Source organism: Salmo trutta, unplaced genomic scaffold (assembly GCF_901001165.1).
Source record: "Salmo trutta unplaced genomic scaffold, fSalTru1.1, whole genome shotgun sequence".
Taxonomy (NCBI): Eukaryota; Metazoa; Chordata; class Actinopteri; order Salmoniformes; family Salmonidae; genus Salmo; species Salmo trutta.
Window position 1 is genome coordinate 88,994 of NW_021822811.1, and position 22,497 is coordinate 111,490.

At 43.6% G+C, this 22,497-nt stretch overlaps 2 protein-coding genes across 4 annotated transcripts; one reads left to right on the forward strand and one right to left on the reverse strand.

Moving 5' to 3' along the window:
- The first annotated feature begins 2,066 nt into the window (after positions 1 to 2,066).
- On the forward strand, positions 2,067 to 11,412 carry LOC115184987 (lysine-rich nucleolar protein 1). 3 transcript variants are annotated; one of them, XM_029745572.1, is made up of 7 exons: positions 2,067 to 2,175; positions 2,499 to 2,579; positions 2,826 to 2,894; positions 3,111 to 4,337; positions 4,794 to 4,862; positions 10,732 to 10,809; positions 10,923 to 11,412. In XM_029745572.1, the coding sequence occupies exons 4-7, from the start codon at positions 3,111 to 3,113 to the stop codon at positions 11,235 to 11,237; spliced, it is 1,689 nt and encodes a 562-aa protein (XP_029601432.1). In that variant the 5' UTR covers positions 2,067 to 2,175; positions 2,499 to 2,579; positions 2,826 to 2,894; the 3' UTR covers positions 11,238 to 11,412. The 3 variants fall into 3 exon arrangements, with proteins under 3 accessions (XP_029601432.1, XP_029601433.1, XP_029601434.1); XM_029745573.1 differs by having other exon boundaries at positions 2,499 to 2,564; XM_029745574.1 differs by lacking the exon at positions 2,826 to 2,894.
- A 1,435-nt stretch (positions 11,413 to 12,847) lies between these two features.
- LOC115184981 (exosome complex component CSL4) lies at positions 12,848 to 21,649 on the reverse strand. The gene is made up of 8 exons (XM_029745564.1): positions 21,575 to 21,649; positions 20,075 to 20,190; positions 18,845 to 18,919; positions 18,525 to 18,613; positions 17,901 to 17,934; positions 17,640 to 17,690; positions 17,276 to 17,360; positions 12,848 to 13,951 (listed from the first exon to the last, which is right to left on the reverse strand). The coding sequence occupies exons 1-8, from the start codon at positions 21,600 to 21,602 to the stop codon at positions 13,845 to 13,847; spliced, it is 585 nt and encodes a 194-aa protein (XP_029601424.1). The 5' UTR covers positions 21,603 to 21,649; the 3' UTR covers positions 12,848 to 13,844.
- Between the last annotated feature and the right edge of the window lie 848 nt (positions 21,650 to 22,497).

Consider the following 22,497-nt stretch of genomic DNA (forward strand, 5'->3'; position numbering starts at 1 on the left):
AATATAGAGGTAGATATGTATAGTGGTAAACATACTATATACAGGGTCAGTTCCAGTACCATATTATAATGTACAGGGATACTGGATCTATAGAGGTAGATATGTATAGGGGTAAACATACTATATACAGGGTCAGTACCAGTACCATATTATAATGTACAGGGATACTGGATCTATAGAGGTAGATATGTATAGGGGTAAACATACTATATACAGGGTCAGTACCATATTATAATGTACAGGGATACTGGATCTATAGAGGTAGATATGTATAGGGGTAAACATACTATATACAGGGTCAGTTCAGTACCATATTATAATGTACAGGGATACTGGATCTATAGAGGTAGATATGTATAGGGGTAAACATACTATATACAGGGTCAGTATCATATTATAATGTACAGGGATACTGGATCTATAGAGGTAGATATGTATAGGGGTAAACATACTATATACAGGGTAGGGACCATATTATAATGTACAGGGATACTGGATCTATAGAGGTAGATATGTATAGGGGTAAACATACTATATACAGGGTCAGTTCCAGTACCATATTATAATGTACAGGGATACTGGATCTATAGAGGTAGATATGTATAGGGGTCAACATACTATATACAGGGTCAGTTCCAGTACCATATTATAATGTACAGGGATACTGGATCTATAGAGGTAGATATGTATAGGGGTAAACATACTATATACAGGGTCAGTACCATATAATGTACAGGGATACTGGATCTATAGAGGTAGATATGTATAGGGGTAAACATACTATATACAGGGTCAGTACCATATAATGTACAGGGATACTGGATCTATAGAGGTAGATATGTATAGGGGTAAACATACTATATACAGGGTCAGTTCCAGTACCATATTATAATGTACAGGGATACTGGATCTATAGAGGTAGATATGTATAGGGGTAAACATACTATATACAGGGTCAGTACCAGTACCATATTATAATGTACAGGGATACTGGATCTATAGAGGTAGATATGTATAGGGGTAAACATACTATATACAGGGTCAGTTCCAGTACCATATTATAATGTACAGGGATACTGGATCTATAGAGGTAGATATGTATAGGGGTAAACATACTATATACAGGGTCAGTACCAGTACCATATTATAATGTACAGGGATACTGGATCTATAGAGGTAGATATGTATAGGGGTAAACATACTATATACAGGGTCAGTTCCAGTACCATATTATAATGTACAGGGATACTGGATCTATAGAGGTAGATATGTATAGGGGTAAACATACTATATACAGGGTCAGTACCAGTACCATATTATAATGTACAGGGATACTGGATCTATAGAGGTAGATATGTATAGGGGTAAACATACTATATACAGGGTCAGTACCAGTACCATATTATAATGTACAGGGATACTGGATCTATAGAGGTAGATATGTATAGGGGTAAACATACTATATACAGGGTCAGTACCATATTATAATGTACAGGGATACTGGATCTATAGAGGTAGATATGTATAGGGGTAAACATACTATATACAGGGTCAGTACCATATTATAATGTACAGGGATACTGGATCTATAGAGGTAGATATGTATAGGGGTAAACATACTATATACAGGGTCAGTACCAGTACCATATTATAATGTACAGGGATACTGGATCTATAGAGGTAAATATGTATAGGGGTAATGTGACTAGGCATCAGGATATATGATAAACAGAACAGCAGAACAGCAGCAGTGTGTAGAGTCAGTATAAATGTATGTGTGTGTGAGCAAATTATGGAGTGAGTGTTTGCCCACACTGCATGGTTGCATCCCAAATGGGTCAAAAGTAGTGGAGCAATAAGCACATGGGCTTTCCAAGAGCTCTGCAACTTGATTGAATATGTTTTGTTATTCTGCACGTTTTTGAGAGAGAGAGAACCATTTGACTCTCTCACACACACACACACATCATATGAGAGAGAGAAAGATAAAGAAAATTACGAGGTGTAAAGAAGGGAGAGAATCAGGAGATAGGACAGTGCGACAGGAGGAGCGTGCCGTTGAGATTTGTTGCTGTAGACACACGAGGACGATTACTAGAAGAGAATCTGACAGTATTTCCGGGTCAAGGAGCAGTACAGTACTGGTGTACACACGTTTCTACGTGAGTCTTCAAAGTAAGTCAACTTTAATGCCGTTATTTCTAAATATTGAATGATGAAACGTTCAAGTAGTCTTCCAAGTAGCGAATTGCTGTGTTCCCCCGTTGCAACGTGTTTTATCACCGGTGACGGGTTATTTGGCCAGCTAACATGGCAAGCTAGCTTACCCTAACACCCCATGCACACATTCAAGCGATGCTGCTTGCTAGCATAACTTGACTTACACTGATCAAGCTGTTTTGTAAAGTACATTATAACCTAGGCAAATAGACTGGTAAATGTTCTTGTTTTGTATAACTTACCTGCGTTAACTGAACTGGCTGTGTTTGATTCTGCAGACGGCTTTTCATGACGAAGTGGTTTTCGTGTCCGAGAAGACAGGAAGATGCAACACCGTGGCAAAGGTCTTTATTGATCAGGTAGCTAACGTTAGATGAGATCACCATAAAATAAATCACATTATCAATTGATCAAATCACATCAACAAAAATCATCAATTGATCACCAGTCAGTGTATGTGAATCACTGATTATAAAACACCTTCCTCCACATGTGCTGGGATTGGCTGCCAATTTGGATAGACAACCTATGAAACATAGTACTTTAGCCAACATCTACTGTAAAAGTGTACTGTTAGTTTTTAATCCAGGCGTTATCCCCTGTAGGCTCAACGTCTGGCCCTACAGAGGGAGATAGACAAGGAGTCCCAGTCCACGGTTTCAGTCAGATCACTGGTTAGTATCTGGTTCTGTGTTGCTCTCCAAAATGACACTGACTGCATCCCAAATGCCACCATATCCCCTATTTAGTGCACCACCTTTGAACCAGGACACACACTGTCAAAATCAATATTGTGTCCATTTTAAACCTAAAATCATTCTCTACTATGTCCTTTGAAGTGACTGCTTCTTTCAAACAGATACATATTGTGGGATGTTTATTTTTCTCAGATGGTCCGAGCCGACACAGGCAACAGGATGGTTACCATGAAGAAGACGAACCAGAAGAGTCGGAAGGACACCCGCGCTGAGGAAGAGATCTCCGAAAACACTTCCATAAACCAGGGCAATAACGAAGGAGTGAAGAAGACGAAAGGAGAGACTCTGGTAGAAGAAGAGCAGGTGTCATCCAATGGGGAAGGGGGGAATACGGAAGGAGAGACTCTGGTAGAAGAAGAGCAGGTGTCATCCAATGGGGAAGGGGGGAATACGGAAGGAGAGACTCTGGTAGAAGAAGAGCAGGTGTCATCCAATGGGGAAGGGGGGAATACGGAAGGAGAGACTCTGGTAGAAGAAGAGCAGGTGTCATCCAATGGGGAAGGGGGGAATACGGAAGGAGAGACTCTGGTAGAAGAAGAGCAGGTGTCATCCAATGGGGAAGGGGGGAATACGGAAGGAGAGACTCTGGTAGAAGAAGAGCAGGTGTCATCCAATGGGGAAGGGGGGAATACGGAAGGAGAGCAGGAGAAACAGAAAGGGAGGAAGAGGAAGCTGTCGTCTGGGACCAACGCTGAGGAAGCCATGACTAATGGAGATGACGGAGGCTGCGACCAGAAGAAGAAAAAACAGAAAGGTGTTAACACCGTCAACACGGAGGTAGAGACAGAACAGAGTGAACTAAACGACCAGAAAGGTGTAGTGGGAAATGGGCCGAAGCAGGAAAAAAAGAAGCTCTCTCAGGCAGAAGAGACAGAGATCAGCGTTGTCAAGGTAGAGGAAGGAGAGGTGATAGAAATAAGGAAAGGCGAGAAAAAGAAAGTGAAAAAGATCCCTAAAGCTGCTGAACCAACTGAGGAGAGTCAGGAGGAAGAGGGGAAGAAGAGAGCAGTCGCTGAGAGCGGAGAGGCAGAGGAAGAAACGGTAGTAAAGAAGAAGAAGAAAGGAGCTGAGGCCACAGTAGCAGTACAGGAGGAGGAACAGAATAACACCAAAAAGAAGAAACCCAAGTTCTCCAGCAGCGCTGCAGACATGGAGACGGAAGGAAAGGAGGGCAAGAAGGAGAAGAGAAAGGCCTCTGCACTAACAGAGGAGGAGGATGCGATGGTGGTGGACAAGCGGAAGCCCAAACATATGAAAAGGGTGGATACGAAAGGAGTATTGGAACAGGCGGAGGACGGAGAGAGCGAGGGAAGGAAAAAGAAGATAAAGGTGGAGAGCTGCACCCCTGAAGACCAGGAGGTGAGTTAGAGGGGTTAAGGGTCAGAGGTGAAGAGGTTATCAAATCATGGGTCTCCTTCAGCGAGGTACAACATTGTGGAATGTTCAGATAGACATACATGATGTGTCTCTCTGACATGTAGAATGAGGAATCATGTCGGCTCTATTCCTGACATTTCTGTCGGAAACGGTCCACAATGTTTGCCTATGGAAGGTGGCCCTGATTCTAGAGCCATTTGAAAGGGGGGTCCTTGTTGAAAGTATTGTAAAAAGCATGTGCTGACACACACCCAAAATGCTGGAGGTGCCGACTAACAGAATAGTTAACTGTTAAATTAATATATGCTCCCAACAATTGAATGGGTAAAACAGTGTTGACTTTCTTACTTAATGGTTTCTACTTAAAGGTATTAAAATGCTGACAGTATCAGTATGAAGGTCTGTAGTTGTCTGATGTTGTTTTGCTCCAACCCCCAGAGGGACCAGACGGACGTGGTTTTCCTGTCAGAGACCAGGGGAAACGCCTTCGAGATCAATATTGATCAGGTAGATCGCTAACGACCAATTAGATCTATTTGGATCCTGTGAATCCCACTTGCCAGTCCACCAATCCAAGTCTCCGTTCCATCTCTCTGTCACTGTGAGAAAGAGAAATGTAATTTCTTCCTGGTCTGAATTAAACATTGTATATTGATTTTCAAATCAAATTTATTTATATAGCCCTTCTTACGTCAGCTGATATCTCAAAGTGCTGTACAGAAACCCAGCCTAAAACCCCAAACAGCAAGTAATGCAGGTGTAGAAGCACGGTGGCTATGAAAAACTCCCTAGATAGGCCAAAACCTAGGAAGAAACCTAGAGAGGAACCAGGCTATGAGGGGTGGCCAGTCCTCTTCTGGCTGTGCCGGGTGGAGATTATAACAGAACATGGCCAAGATGTTCAAATGTTCATAAATGACCAGAATGGTCAAATAATAATAATCACAGTAGTTGTCGAGGGTGCAACAAGTCAGCACCTCAAGAGTAAATGTCAGTTGGCTTTTCATAGCCGATTATTGAGAGTATCTCTACCGCTCCTGCTATCTCTAGAGAGTTGAAAACAGCAGGTCTGGGACAGGTAGCACGTCCGGTGAACAGGTCAGGGTTCCATAGCTGCAGGCACAACAGTTGAAACTGGAGCAGCAGCATGGCCAGGTGGACTGGGGTCAGCAAGGAGTCATCATGCCAGGTAGTCCTGAGGCATGGTCCTAGGGCTCAGGTCCTCCGAGAGAGAGAATTAGAGAGAGCATACTTAAATTCACACAGGACACCGGATAAGACAGGAGAAATACTCCAGATATAACAGACTGACCCTAGCTGCAGCATAAATACTGGAGGCTGAGACAGGAGGGGTCAGGAGACACTGTGGCCCCATCCGATGATACCCCCGGACAGGGCCAAACAGGCAGGATATAACCCCACCCACTTTGCACAGCCCCCACACCATTAGAGGGATATCTTCAAACACCAACTTACCATCCTGAGACAAGGCCGAGTATAGCCCACAAAGATCTCCGCCACGGCACAACCCAGGGGGGGCGCCAACCCAGACAGGAAGACCACGTCAGTGACTCAACCCACTCAAGTGACGCACCCCTCCTAGGGACGGCATGGAAGAACACCAGTAAGCCAGTGACTCAGCCCCTGTAATAGGGGTAGAGGCAGAGAATCCCAGTGGAAAGAGGGGAACCGGCAAGGCAGAGACAGCAAGGGCGGTTCGTTGCTCCAGCCTTTCCGTTCACCTTCACACTCCTGGGCCAGACTACACTTAATCATAGGACCTACTGAAGAGATAAGTCTTCAGTAAAGACTTAAAGGTTGAGACTGAGTCTGCGTCTCTCACATGGGTAGGCAGACCATTCCATAAAAATGGAGCTCTATAGGAGAAAGCCCTACCTCCAGCCGTTTGCTTAGAAATTCTAGGGACAATTAGGAGGCCTGCGTCTTGTGACCGTAGCGTACGTGTAGGTATGTACGGCAGGACCAAATCGGAAAGATAGGTAGGAGCAAGCCCATGTAATGCTTTGTAGGTTAGCAGTAAAACCTTGAAATCAGCCCTTGCCTTAACAGGAAGCCAGTGTAGGGAGGCTAGCACTGGAGTAATATGATCACATTTTTTGGGTTCTAGTCAAGATTCTAGCAGCCGTGTTTAGCACTAACTGAAGTTTATTTAGTGCTTTATCCGGGTAGCCGGAAAGTAGAGCATTGCAGTAGTCCAACCTAGAAGTAACAAAAGCATGGATTAATTTTTCTGCATCATATTTGGACAGAAAGTTTATGATTTTTGCAATGTTACGTAGATGGAAAAAAGCTGTCCTTGAAACAGTCTTGATATGTTCTTCAAAAGAGAGATCAGGGTCCAGAGTAACGCCGAGGTCCTTCACAGTTTTTTTTGAGACGAATGTACAACCATCAAGATTAATTGTCAGATTCAACAGAATATCTCTTTGTTTCTTGGGACCTAGAACAAGCATCTCTGTTTTGTCCGATTTTAAAAGTAGAAAGTTTGCAGCCATCCACTTCCTTATGTCTGAAACACAGGCTTTTAGGGAGGGCAATTTTGGGGCTTCACCATGTTTCATTGAAATGTACAGCTGTGTGTCATCCGCATAGCAGTGAAATTTAACATTATGTTTTCGAATGACATCCCCAAGAGGTAAAATATATAGTGAAAACAATAGTGGTCCTAAAATGGAACCTTGAGGCACACCGAAATTTACAGTTGATTTGTCAGAGGACAAACCATTCACAGAGACAAACTGATATCTTTCCGACAGATAAGATCTAAACCAGGCCAGAACTTGTCCGTGTAGACCAATTTGGGTTTCCAATCTCTCCAAAAGAATGTGGTGATTGATGGTATCAAAAGCAGCACTAAGATCTAGGAGCACGAGGACGGATGCAGAGCCTCGGTCTGATGCCATTAAAAGGTCATTTACCACCTTCACAAGTGCAGTCTCAGTGCTATGATGGGGTCTAAAACCAGACTGAAGCGTTTCGTATACATTGTTTGTCTTCAGGAAGGCAGTGAGTTGCTGCGCAACAGCTTTTTCAATTTTTTTTGAGTGGAATGGAAGATTCGATATAGGCTGATAGTTTTTTATACACTGCTCAAAAAAATAAAGGGAACACTTAAACAACACAATGTAACTCCAAGTCAATCACACTTCTGTGAAATCAAACTGTCCACTTAGGAAGCAACACTGATTGACAATACATTTCACATGCTGTTGTGCAAATGGAATAGACAACAGGTGGAAATTATAGGCAATTAGCAAGTCACCCCCAATAAAGGAGTGGTTCTGCAGGTGGGGACCACAGACCACTTCTCAGTTCCTATGCTTCCTGGCTGATGTTTTGGTCACTTTTGAATGCTGGCGGTGCTTTCACTCTAGTGGTAGCATGAGACGGAGTCTACAACCCACACAAGTGGCTCAGGTAGTGCAGCTCATCCAGGATGGCACATCAATGCGAGCTGTGGCAAGAAGGTTTGCTGTGTCTGTCAGCGTAGTGTCCAGAGCATGGAGGCGCTACCAGGAGACAGGCCAGTACATCAGGAGACGTGGAGGAGGCCGTAGGAGGGCAACAACCCAGCAGCAGGACCGCAACCTCCGCCTTTGTGCAAGGAGGAGCAAGAGAAGCACTGCCAGAGCCCTGCAAAATGACCTCCAGCAGGCCACAAATGTGCATGTGTCTGCTCAAACGGTCAGAAACAGACTCCATGAGGGTGGTATGAGGGCCCGACGTCCACAGGTGGGGGTTGTGCTTACAGCCCAACACCGTGCAGGACGTTTGGCATTTGCCAGAGAACACCAAGATTGGCAAATTCGCCACTGGCGCCCTGTGCTCTTCACAGATGAAAGCAGGTTCACACTGAGCACGTGACAGACGTGACAGAGTCTGGAGACGCCGTTGAGAACGTTCTGCTGCCTGCAACATCCTCCAGCATGACCGGTTTGGCGGTGGGTTAGTCATGGTGTGGGGTGGCATTTCTTTGGGGGGCCGCACAGCCCTCCATGTGCTCCCCAGAGGTAGCCTGACTGCCATTAGGTACCGAGATGAGATCCTCAGACCCCTTGTGAGACCATATGCTGGTGCGGTTGGCCCTGGGTTCCTCCTAATGCAAGACATTGCTAGACCTCATGTGGCTGGAGTGTGTCAGCAGTTCCTGCAAGAGGAAGGCATTGGTGCTATGGACTGGCCCGCCCGTTCCCCAGACCTAAATCCAATTGAGCACATCTGGGACATCATGTCTCGCTCCATCCACCAACGCCACGTTGCACCGCAGACTGTCCAGGAGTTGGCAGATGCTTTAGTCCAGGTCTGGGAGGAGATCCCTCAGGAGACCATCCGCCACCTCATCAGGAGCATGCCCAGGCGTTATAGGGAGGTCATACAGGCACGTGGAGGCCACACACACTACTGAGCCTCATTTTGACTTGTTTTAAGGACATTACATCAAAGTTGGATCAGCCTGTAGTGTGGTTTTCCACTTTAATTTTGAGTGTGACTCCAAATCCAGACCTCCATGGGTTGATAAATTGGATTTCCATTGATTATTTTTGTGTGATTTTGTTGTCAGCACATTCAACTATGTAAAGAAAAAAGTATTTAATAAGATTATTTCTTTCATTCAGATCTAGGATGTGTTGTTTAAGTGTTCCCTTTATTTTTTTGAGCAGTATATTTTCTGGGTCAAGGTTTGGCTTTCTCAATAGAGGCTTTATTACTGCCACTTTTAGTGAGTATGGTACCCATCTGGTGGATAGAGAGCCGTTTATTATGTTCAACATAGGAGGGCCAAGCACAGGAAGCAGCTCTTTCAGTAGTTTAGTTGGAATAGGGTCCAGTATGCAGCTTGAAGGTTTAGAGGCCATGATTATTTTCTTCATTGTGTCAAGAGATACAGTACTAAAACACTTTAGTGTCTCCCTTGATCCTAGGTCCTGGCAGGGTTGTGCAGACTCAGGACAATGGAGCTTTGGAGGAATGTGCAGATTTAAAGAGGAGTCCGTAATTTGCTTTCTAATGATCATGATCTTTTCCTCAAAGAAGTTCATGAATGTATTACTGCTGAAGTGAAAGCCATCCTCTCTTGGGGAATGCTGCTTTTTAGTTAGCTTGGCGACAGTATCAAAAATAAATTTCGGATTGTTCTTATTTTCCTCAATTAAGTTGGAAAAATAGGATGATCGAGCAGCAGTGAGGGCTCTTTGATACTGCACGGTACTGTCTTTCCAAGCTAGTCGGAAGACTTCCAGTTTAGTGTGGCACCATTTCCGTTCCAATTTTCTGGAAGCTTGCTTCAGAGCCCGTGTATTTTCTGTATACCAGGGAGCTAGTTTCTTATGACAAATGTTTTTAGTTTTCAGGGGTGCAACTGCATCTAGGGTATTGCGCAAGGTTGAATTGAGTTCCTCAGTTAGGTGGTTAACTGATTTTTGTCCTCTCATGTCCTTGGGTAGGCAGAGGGAGTCTGGAAGGGCATCAAGGAATCTTTGGGTTGTCTGAGAATTTATAGCACGACTTTTGATGCTCCTTGGTTGGGGTCTGAGCAGATTATTTGTTGCGATTGCAAACGTTATAAAATGGTGGTCCGATAGTCCAGGATTATGAGGAAAAACATTAAGATCCACAACATTTATTCCATGGGACAAAACTAGGTCCAGAGTATGACTGTGGCAGTGAGTTTTTTTGTAACTATTTATGAATAAAATATGAATGCATTATATTATACAAATGCTTATTAGTGAATGCTGTTGTCATTGATTAACACAATGCTGCAGTCAAACATGTTGGACACACTCCAACCAATATAAATGCTCTATACTGATTAAGTAATACCCTGTCTGTGTCAGGGATACTCCCAAGTGATTGCAAAGCCTGCAAAGTGATTCTGCTGTTTTGCCAATAATCAGATCTTTTGCCAATAACTGGTCAAAAAATCAATTGGGCAGCCATTGAAGCACACGTGGATTTGAGTATTTTTCTTTTTTAGACTAGGAGTACAGTAAATAGAATCACCAACCACATGTTATAGACTATAACATGGACTATAGAGTATATGTTGTGTACTATATAACATGGACTATAGAGTATATGTGTGTACTATATAACAGAGTATATGTTGTGTACTATATAACATGGCCTATAGAGTATATGTTGTGTACTATATAAGAGAGTATATGTTGTGTACTATATAACATGGCCTATAGAGTATATGTGGTGTACTATATAACAGAGTATATGTTGTGTACTTTATAACATGGCCTATAGAGTATATGTTGTGTACTTTATAACATGGCCTATAGAGTATATGTTGTGTACTATATAACATGGCCTTCATATAAAACGATGGTCCTATTATATTCCATAGGGGAGACGCCTGGCCCTGCAGAATGAGATCGACCAGAAGTCCAATCCAGTCCAACTCAAAGCAGCACCGGTACCATCGGTCAGTACTCTTATGTCAGGACACCAAGGTGTATCCGAAATTTGGGGTCACATACCAACTCTGTTACAAATCATTATGTGGAATATAAATATGACGTTGTTCTTCCCATCCAGGGTTTGGGCCAGTGGGGCACTGCCCAGTTTGACAGTTCCGACCAACACAATAAGTTCCTGCGGTTGATGGGCGGCTTCAAGAAGGGCGGGCAGCCAATGGCAGCGAGCGGTGCGACGGGAGGGCGGGCCAACATGGCGCTGACTAAAGACGGACAGCAGAGCTTGCAGCAAGGCCTACTGGGGGAGTTTGAGCGTGCTCAGTCGCGCCGCATGGACTTCACGGGAAAGGGGGCGGGACTTGGGTTCTCAGCGCCGTCCAATAAGAAGTTCTCGATTGACATCAACACAACCCGATCGGTGCGCTTCAATGACTGAGTCTGGACGGACCCTTGAGTGTGTCTAGCATCCAAAACAGATTTGGATGAGTGTGTGTACCTTTTCTCTTACAGGGTCTTGGGAGTGTCTGTCTGTCTGTGAATGTGGTGTGTATGAATGTATATACAGTACCAGTCAAAAGTTTGGACACAGCTACTCATTACAGGGTTTTTATTTTTTACTATTTTCTACATTGTAGAATAATAGTGAAGGCATCAAAACTATCAAATAACACATCAGAGGTAGTAACCAAAAAAGTGTTAAACAAATCAAAATATATTTTATATTTGAGATTCTTCAAAGTAGCCACCCTTTGCCTTGATGACAGCTTTGCACACTCTTGGCAAATGTATTTTGATTTGTTGAACACTTTTTTTGGTTACTACATTATTCCATATGTGTTATTTCATAGTTTTGATGTCTTCACTATTATTCTACAATGTAGAAAATAGTAAAGAAAAATCCTGAAATGAGGTGTCCAAACTTTGGACTGGTAACAAAAATATAAATGCAACAATTTCAATGAGTTACAGTTATAAAGAAATCAAATAAATTCATTAGGCCCTAAGCTATAGATTTCACATGACTGGGCAGGGGTGCAGCCATGGATGGGCATTTCCCCACAAAAAGGCTTTATTACAGACAGAAATACTCAGTTTTATCTGCTGTCTGGGTGGAGGGTCTCAGACGATCCCGCAGGTGAAGACTGAACGTCGAGGTCCTGGGCTGGCTTGGTTACACGAGGTCTGTGGTTGTGAGGTTGGTTGGATGTACTGCCAAATTCTCAAAAATGACATTGGAGGCAGCTTATGGTAGAAAAATGTACATTCAAATCTTTGGCAACAGCTCTGGTGGACATTCCTGTAGTCAGCATGCCAATTGCACACACCCTCAAAACTTGAGATATCTGTGACAAAACTGCACATTTTAGAGTGGCTTTTTGTCCCCAGCACAAGGTGCACCTGTGTAATGATCATGCAGTTTAATCCGCTTCTTGATATGACACACCTGTCAGGTGGATGGATTATCTAGGCAAAGGAGAAATGCTCACTAACATGGATGTAAACGAATGTGTACACAATGAGAGAAATAACATTTGTGTGTGTATGGCACATTTCTGGGATCTTTTATTTAAGCTCATGAAACATGGGACCAACACATTTATATTTTTGTTCAGTGTATATGAGTACTGTGTGACATAAGGCTGCACCTATCCACCTGTGGTATCAATGAGAGCAGAGCCGTGTGCGTTTCTGCCTTCTGACTGGTCCAGTATGATGTGATGCTTCCTGGCTGTATGATATGAGGTTGTTGGCATCCTGAATGGCACCCTACATAGTACACTACTTTTGACCAGCAGCCTATGGGCCCTGTAGTGCACTATATAGGTAATAGTCTATTACAGTCAACTAATGCCTTAACTGAACATAACATGATAAACACTGGCAGTTGATAAGCTGTCAATTAGACATTTAAACAGCATAGAATTGTTTACACACAGTCAACAAATGGACATATATGAATGATGGTCAGTTGGGGCTCCATTATATAAAGGATTTCATTAAAGAATCTTTAAAATGAACCTGGTAAATAACTAACATTGGAACAGGTTGAGTAGTTCATACATGATGCACTTTGGTATTCACTTTATTTGACTCTTAAAACGACAGATGAAACAACTCTTAGAGAAACCAGCAAGACATCTCCATTTCTCTGACTTGGTGCAGAAAGGACCACGTGGTCGTATGAGTCTTAAAAAACGGTGCCACCGCAAAATGACAGTTTCAATTCCAGCGCTTTACTTCAACATCCCAAGTGTAAGCCGTCTGAGGCCCAATCCCAAATCAAGCCGTGTAGGGTTTAAGGGTCGATTTGGAATTGGGCCCGTCTATACTGGTGACTGTCTCCCCAGGTGTGTGCACTCATTCACTACCTCTCATGGATTTAAAGGAAAAGGACTGGTGGAAGACATATGCTAGTAAATCCATGGGGGATACATGAGAGCACACTTCAGGGACAAGGGTATGGGATCAGAAGGTAACCCCGGACCAGTGCTATTTATTCCTGCTTCTAAAGGGCTACATGGGGTGCAGGCTTTTGTTCCAGACAATCACTAACGAGACTAATTCAGCCAATCAAGGCCCCAGTGATCAGTTGAATCAGGTGTCCTAGTGCTGGGTTGGAACAAAATCCTGCACCTCTACTGTAGCCTTGTAGAACGAGGAGGGGAAAAAATGCTGCCTTGCTGTAGGTTGTAGAGGGAGGAATCTACTGTTGAGGTATCCCCCTGAACATAAGGCTCTGTGTGTGTCGAGGTATCCCCCCCTGAACATAAGGCTCTGTGTGTGTGTGTGTGTGTGTGTGTGTGTGTGTGTGTGTGTGTGTGTCAAATCAATGACTCATGGACTCAAGTCCAAGCATCTGTACATGACCTCTACAATATTTTGGTCCTTTGTACTCACAATGCATTGTTTACAATCCAAGTGTGAGTGATTGTGTTTGTCTCTCTCAGAGATAGGGAAGCTGTGTGTTCCTTGAGGAAGGGAAAGGGGTCCCTGCCGGGGGGGCTGGAGAGGTGAGGGGTGCACGCCGCCCGCTGGTCCCTGCTCAGGCCTGCAGGTACTCAGGTTGCACCCTGGCCACCTTGCGGAACTCTTTGGCGTGCGTCCGCGGGCACTGCATCTCAAACCAGCTGATAGGTACCATCTGGGCTCCTGAGAGGAGGGAAACAGAAATATACTACTGATCGACACCACCTGGGCTCCTGAGAGGAGGGAAACAGAAATATACTACTGATCGACACCACCTGGGCTCCTGAGAGGAGGGAAACAGAAATATACTACTGATCGACACCACCTGGGCTCCTGAGAGGAGGGAAACAGAAATATACTACTGATCGACACCACCTGGGCTCCTGAGAGGAGGGAAACAGAAATATACTACTGATAGACACCACCTGGGCTCCTGAGAGGAGGGAAACAGAAATATACTACTGATCGACACCACCTGGGTTCCTGAGAGGAGGGAAACAGAAATATACTACTGATAGACACCACCTGGGTTCCTGAGAGGAGGAACAGAAATATACTACTGATAGACACCACCTGGGCTCCTGAGAGGAGGAACAGAAATATACTACTGATCGACACCACCTGGGCTCCTGAGAGGAGGAACAGAAATATACTACTGATAGACACCACCTGGGCTCCTGAGAGGAGGGAAACAGAAATATACTACTGATCGACACCACCTGGGCTCCTGAGAGGAGGGAAACAGAAATATACTACTGATCGACACCACCTGGGCTCCTGAGAGGAGGGAAACAGAAATATACTACTGATCGACACCACCTGGGCTCCTGAGAGGAGGGAAACAGAAATATACTACTGATCGACACCACCTGGGCTCCTGAGAGGAGGGAAACAGAAATATACTACTGATCGACACCACCTGGGCTCCTGAGAGGAGGGAAACAGAAATATACTACTGATCGACACCACCTGGGTTCCTGAGAGGAGGGAAACAGAAATATACTACTGATAGACACCACCTGGGTTCCTGAGAGGAGGAACAGAAATATACTACTGATCGACACCACCTGGGCTCCTGAGAGGAGGAACAGAAATATACTACTGATCGACACCACCTGGGCTCCTGAGAGGAGGAACAGAAATATACTACTGATAGACACCACCTGGGCTCCTGAGAGGAGGGAAACAGAAATATACTACTGATAGACACCACCTGGGCTCCTGAGAGGAGGGAAACAGAAATATACTACTGATAGACACCACCTGGGCTCCTGAGAGGAGGGAAACAGAAATATAATACTTGACAAAAGTGTCAGTTGGTTTCAGTTAACCAAGGGTTGTGTTAACCTGTTGGGGCTAGGGGGCAGTATTTTCACTAATCTGTATCGCCTAGCCTATTTTTCTGAGCATAGCACCTTGTTTATTGCAAAGTGTGATTTCCCAGTAAAGTTATTTTAAATCTGGCAATGCGGTTGCATTCACGAGATGTTAATCTATAATTCTTTGAATGACAATATAAAATTTTAACAATGTTTTCGAATAGTAGTTTTGTAAATTGTAGCGCTGATTCACAGGAAGCATTTGAGGGAAAATATTTTCTGAACATCACGCGCCGATGTAAAATGCTGTTTTTATATATACATATGAACTTTATCGAACAAAAATGCATGTATTGTGTAACATGATGTCCTAGGAGTGTCATCTGATGAAGATTGTCAAAGGTTAGTGCTGCATTTAGCTGTGTTTTGGGTATTTGTGATGCATGCTAGTTGCTTTGAAAATGGCAGTGTGATTTTTTTTGGCTGGGTACTCTGACATAATCTAATGTTTTGCTTTTGCTGTAAAGCCTTTTTGAAATCGGACAACGTGGTTCGATTCAGGAGAGGTGTATCTATAAAATGGTGTAAAATAGTCATATGTTTGAGAAATTGAAGTTATAGCATTTATGAGGTTTTGTATTTCGCGCGACGCGATTCCACTGGCTGTTGACTAGGGTGGGGTTCCCAGACAGGTTAATAACCTGTTGGGGCTAGGGGGCAGTATTTTCACGGCCGGATAAAAAACGTATTTAAACTGGTTACTACTCTTGCCCAGAAACGAGAATATGCATATAATTAGTAGATTTGGATAGAAAACACTCAAAAGTTTCTAAAACTGTTTGAATGGTGTCTGTGAGTATAACAGAACTCATATGGCAGGCCAAAACCTGAGAAGATTCCATACAGGAAGTGCCCTGTCTGACAATTTGTTCTCCTTCTGTTGCATCTCTATCGAAAATACAGCATCTGTGCTGTAACGTGACACTTTAAGGCTTCCATTGGCTCTCTAAAGCCGCCAGAAAGTGGAATGGGGTGTCTGCCGTCTCTGGGCAAAGTACAGCAGCTCTGTTTGCGAGTGGTCAGTGAGACTGAGATACGCGTTCACGAGACTTCTCCATTTTTTTTTCTTTCAGCCTTTGAATGAATACAACATTGCCCGGTTGGAATATTATCGCTATTTTACGAGAAAAATAGCATAAAAATGGATTTTAAACAGCGTTTGACATGCTTCTAAGTACGGTAATGGAATATGTTGAAATTTTTTGTCACGAAATGCGCTCGTGCGTTATCCTTCGGATAGTGACCTGAACACACGAACAAAACGGAGGTATTTGGATATAACTATGGATTATTTGGAACCAAAACAACATTTGTTGTTGAAGTAGAAGTCCTGGGAGTGCATTCTGACGAAGAACAGCAAAGGTAATCCAATTTCTGTAATAGTAATTCTGAGTTTAGTGAGCCCCAAACTTGGTGGGTGTCAAATTAGCTAGCCTGTGATGGGCGAGCTATGTACTCAGAATATTGCAAAATGTGCTTTCGCCGAAAAGCTATTTTAAAATCTGACATAGCGTTTGCATAAAGGAGTTCTGTATCTATAATTCTTAAAATAATTATGTATTTTGTCAACGTTAATCGTGAGTAATTTTGTAAATTCACCAGAAGCTTTCGGTGGGTATGCTAGTTCTGAACATCACATGCTAATGTAAAAAGCTGTTTTTTTTATATAAATATGAACTTGATTGAACAAAACATGCATGTATTGTATAACATAATGTCCTAGGAGTGTCATCTGATGAAGATCATCAGCTGTATTTAGCTGTGGTTTTGGTTTTTGTGACATATATGCTAGCTTGAAAATGGCTGTGTGATTATTTTTGGCAGGGTACTCTCCTGACATAATCTAATGTTTTGCTTTCGCTGTAAAGCCTTTTTGAAATCGGACAACGTGGTTAGATTAACGAAAGTCTTGTTTTTAAAATGGTGTAAAATAGTCATATGTTTGAGAAATTGAAGTTATAGCATTTTTTTAGGTATTTGTATTTCGCGCCACGCGATTCCACTGGCTGTTGACTAGGGTGGGACGCAAACGTCCCACCTAGCCCATAGGAGTTAAGGAGAGTAACCTAGGGCTAAGAACAGCCCTGGGCTAAGAACAGCAATGTTGTTGTCATGTGACCAGTCTCACCTGCTTCACTGTGGGCTACCACCACCCCCAGCTCGTTCTCTGCTGTGGTCAACAGGTAGTTGGACTGGACGTCTCCCAGGGAGATCTGGGGGTCAGGCGGTTAAAGAACAACACTTGGAAAGGCACAGAATCAGTCATCTCGATCACATAATGAGTAGTTATTTGGGATGCAAGGTGATTCGTAGATCAGTGGTTTTGTGCGTTCTGTTTGGCTGATCTCTAACATTGCTTAAAAATGTCAAATTGTGAATATGGTGAAAGCTACACTAAGGGAACAGAACCAGCCCAATATCAGTCACTGGTTGACTGTCCCTGTGTTACTACCTAGTTAATGAACCGGGAAGACTGTCAAATGGAAGGATACAACTTTAGCCAGGACGATGTCTCCAGGACGGAAGCTTTTATACGTCTCCACCTGCAACAGAGGTCAAAGGTTATAGTGGTTCCCAGTCTATTACAATTCAAGAATGAGCTAAGATGGTATGACGTCATGACAAACAGCAACAGATGGTATGACGTCATGACAAACAGCAACAGATGGTATGACGCCATGACAAACAGCAACAGATGGGTCTATATGATACCAAACATGATATTTTCACAATAGATTGATTCAAAAACATACCCTGTCTTTTTCTGTTGCTCGTACATCTTCTTTCCTGTGTATATTAGTAAAGTAAACAGTAGATTCGTTTTCAACAGTTTTGACGGTTATGGCACCCTATTCCCTATATAGTCCCAAATGGCACCCTATATAGTCCCAAATGGCACCCTATTCCCTATATAGTGCCAAATGGCACCCTGTTCCCTATATAGTCCCAAATGGCACCCTATATAGTCCCAAATGGCACCCTGTTCCCTATATAGTCCCAAATGGCATCCTGTTCCCTATATAGTCCCAAATTGCATCCTGTTCCCTATATAGTCCCAAATGGCATCCTGTTCCCTATAGTCCCAAATTGCATCCTGTTCCCTATATAGTCCCAAATGGCATCCTGTTCCCTATATAGTCCCAAAATGGCATCCTGTTCCCTATATAGTCCCAAAATGGCATCCTGTTCCCTATATAGTCCCAAAATGGCATCATGTTCCCTATATAGTCCCAAATGGCATCCTATGTAGTGTACTACTTGTGACCAGAGCCCATAGGTTGCCATTTGGACCCCAGAGAAAAGTAAAACTGAATCGGGACTAGAGTGGCATTTGGGACAGTCCATGAGAATAACAGTAATAAGACAATCCCTGTTACCTGATGGTTCCTCTAAAACGGTCCTTCAGTGGTGTGGAACCAACGTAGAGGATGTGGACCTTGGCAAACCTGGGGTTGATACTGGTCACCTGGACAGGAAGGGAGACCGATCAGGGCTGTTATCAGTGAGGTTAAACACACACACCTATTGTTGAGAGCTTGGATCAGTGACAAGAGCACCTCATCTATCAAGCCTCAAAATTATTCTGTCCGGTTTAATCCAGGTGATATGCACAGCTTTTTAGCACTACGTAGGTCTACAATAACTACCAGGGTGTAGAAAAAGTTGACACGCACGTCAAGAGCTCTCCAAACCTCACCTTACAGGTGACTATGGCTCCTACATCTGGTAGTAGCTGAGCCTCGGTTTCTCTCACCACCGAGATGACTGGTAGCTGCGCACACACACACACACACACACACACACGACTGAAGTGTCAATGTAAAGACAAGGAAGGATTAAGGTGTGAACATGTTACATTTCGTTCCCACAACACCGCATAATTCCTCAGGGGTTCCAAGTGAACAAACCTGGAGTGGTTTCTCTACTTCCAGGAATGTTACACAAATAACCATTGACATGAGTCCCACACCCAAACCCAGCCCCAACTGCTTTCCCCCATGCCAATAAACCAGCCACTCCCCTCTTATCCCCTCCTTTCACCTCCTCTCATCGTCCCTCCCCGTCACACCTCATAAATCACATTTACATCAAATCAAATGTTATTGGTCACATACACATGGTTAGCAGGTGTTAATGCAAGTGTAGCGAAATGCTTGTGCTTCTAGTTCCGACCATGCAGTAATATCTAACAAGTAATCTAACAATTCCACAACAACTACCTTATACACACAAGTGTAAAGGAATGAATAAGAATATGTACATATAAATATATGGATGAGCGATGGCTGAACGGCATAGGCAAGATGCAGTAGATGGTATAGAGTACAGTATATACATATGAGATGAGTAATGTAGGGTATGTAAACATATAAAGTGGCATTGTTTAAAGGTCATTTGGGTCATTCCAAAGCAGACACTCTTCTCCAGTGCAATTTCCAGTTGTTTTTCTTCAACTAAGGTAGGTGTTCCCGTGCAGCTCAGGTGGTAGAGCATGGTGCTTGCAACACCAGGGTTGTAGGTTTGATCCCCACGAGGGACCAGTATGAAAATGTATGCACTCACTACTGTAAGTCTCTCTGGATAAGAGTGTCTGCTAAATGAGTACAATGTAAAAACAAATGTAAAAAAATGTAAGACAGCCACATATCACAGTCACAGGAAGTAAAACCCTCAAATCCTTGCATCTATAATCCATGCTAGTCAGAAAAGACAAGGGATGTTAGTGCTTAAAAGACCAGTGCAGCAGGGGTGTGTTCATTAGTGGCAGACTGTAGCAAAATGTTTGGCTGTTTAGTGTTTACTCTAGGAAACAAACAGAACTGAACTACCTGAATTTGTCCAATAGAAACTTGTTTTTGTTGCAAATGGTTAAAGTTGATATTTCTGCGACTAATGAATACACCCTAGTACTCCCGTCCCGTCTCACCTCCTCTCCTTCGTTCTTCCTGAGTACGTAGCCTGCTAGCGAGGAGTAGATGTAGCCGTGTCGTAGGTACACCCCAGTACCGGGCATACAATCATCTGTGCTGCATAGCCTATCACCTGCACACACACATGCAGAGAGAGAAACATTTGTACTTTTTGCAGATATCCAGAGAGACTTACAGTAGGTGCTTTCAACTAAGGTAGGAAAGACAACCAGTGTCATTACAAGTAAACACACAGGGAGATTGACACACACTGACACACACACAGGCATAGAGAGACACACGCATAGAGAGAGAGAGACACGTATAGAGAGAGACGCACTCAGAGAGAGAGAGAGACACACACACAGAGAGAGAGACACACAGAAAGAGAGACACACAGAAAGAGAGAGAGACACACACACATATGCATAGAGAGAAAGACACACGCATAGAGAGACACACGCATAAAGAGAGAGACACGCGCACGCAGAGAGAGAGAGACACACACACAGAGAGAGAGACACACAGAAAGAGAGACACGCAGAGAGAGAGAGAGACACACACACACACACAGAGAGAGAGAGACACACAGAAAGAGAGACACACAGAAAGTGAGAGAGACACACAGAAAGAGAGAGAGAGACACAGAAAGAGAGTGAGAGACACAGAAAGAGAGAGACAGAAAGAGAGACACAGAAAGAGAGACACACACATATGCATAGAGAGAGAGGCACACGCAAGAGAGAGACACACACATAGAGGGAGAGAGAGACAGGGAGAGAGAGATGGAGAGAGAGACAGGTAGAGAGAGACATGGTTAGTGTAAACAGAGTCCAGCTGATCTGTCACATTTCCAATAGTAGAATATAATCAGTCTGACAAAAACAATCAGAATCGCTAAATCACTCAAGAGTGTCTCGTCCCAGTTCCTGTCAAACAGATGTGTATATCAAACGACGATCAAAATAAAATCCCTGCCCTTATAGTTTACATTTCGTTGACATTTAGTCTAAGTCCTCGGGGTTAATTCGCCATTTTCACTTAGAGTCGATCACAACAAGAGACGGAACGCTTGGAATTAGTGGGCTCCCCGTTCGCTCCTCCCGGAGGCGGTGGGCAGGGCACTTAAAAAATGTGATGGGCTTGAAAAGTACCTAAAAGTCAACATCGCTAGCTAGACCTCACAAGCTCGTAATTTAGCAAACGATGTCATGCGTTGTACCAAATTACTATGCATTGCGTTTGTATTTCAGATACTGTGGAATAAATACACTAGATTAGGTCACGTTAGTTCACTAGTTAGCTAGAAAACAGTCAAATAGACTGTGAGCTAGTTAGCTACCTAGCTAGGCTAGAACGTAAACGAGCATGGTGGTGGTACAGCACACATTTTCCCGTGCTATAAATAGCAATATAACCTTCAAAAACATATTGCCTAACATATTTGTCTAATGGTCTCAAATGTTTAAAGAATGCCGTTATCAACTCAGTTTAAACGTTTGTAATCTCAGACTCACCTGGAACACACAGCTTCATGGGCGACATGTTTTCGAGAAGAACGCAAGCCGATTGGATGTGACCTGAGCTCAAGTCTTTGACGGAAAGGTTGGTCCGCCATCTTTGTTGTGGCTTTCCGGATGAAATCCGTGTCCTGGTTCTGAGTGCATCAAGTCTAAAGCGACCTTCTCTCCGTTCCTTCACCAACACTCTGGCTACACTCATCAGAACTCTCATTTAAGATGAGTGCAGACGGGGAATAAAGAACAAGAGGTGTATCCAGTATCATCAATGGAAATGTATTTGTTTTAGAGCAAATTAGAAAATAGTGCAGCCGGACATGTAAGACAGAAACTAACAGGCAAGAGGAGAGAAACAGCTGCAGGGCTCACATTTGTTGTAATTGCGCCAGAGCTTGACTTGGGCAGGAGCTGAGTACCGGCACCTACATTTTTCTACTGCCGAGCTCCTGAACCTCTTACCGAATATTAGCACAAAAGTCTCTGCTAGGTAAAGCCCTGCCTTATCTCAGCTCACTGGTCACCATAGCAGCACCCACCCGTAGCATGCGCTCCAGCAGGTATATCTCACTGGTCATCCCCAAAGCCAATTCTTCCTTTGGCCGCCTCTCCTTCCAGTTCTCTGCTGCCAATGACTAGAACTGCAAAAACCCCTGAAGCTGGAGACTCTTACCTCCCTCATTAGCTTTAAGCACCAGCTGTCAGAGCAGCTCACAGATGACTGTACCTGTACATAGCTCATCTGTAAATAGCCCATCCAATCTACCTCATCCCCATACTGTATTTATTAATTTTGCATCCCAGTATCTCAACTTGCACATTCCTCTTCTGCACATCCTACCATTCCAGTGTTTAATTGCTATATTGTAATTACTTTGCCACCATGGACTATTATTGCCTTACGTCTCTTATCCTACCTCATT

Coding starts and splice junctions, on each gene's coding strand:
- LOC115184987 (XM_029745572.1), top strand. CDS start 3,111: ATGGTCCGAGCCGACACAGGCAACAGGATGGTTACCATGAAGAAGACG. Junction 4,338..4,793: donor GCACCCCTGAAGACCAGGAG/GTGAGTTAGAGG, acceptor TCCAACCCCCAG/AGGGACCAGACGGACGTGGT. Junction 10,810..10,922: donor AAGCAGCACCGGTACCATCG/GTCAGTACTCTT, acceptor CTTCCCATCCAG/GGTTTGGGCCAGTGGGGCAC.
- LOC115184981 (XM_029745564.1), bottom strand. CDS start 21,602: ATGTCGCCCATGAAGCTGTGTGTTCCAG. Junction 20,191..21,574: donor CATGAAGCTGTGTGTTCCAG/GTGAGTCTGAGA, acceptor GTGTGTGTGCAG/GTGATAGGCTATGCAGCACA. Junction 17,361..17,639: donor ACATCGTCCTGGCTAAAGTT/GTATCCTTCCAT, acceptor CCTGACCCCCAG/ATCTCCCTGGGAGACGTCCA.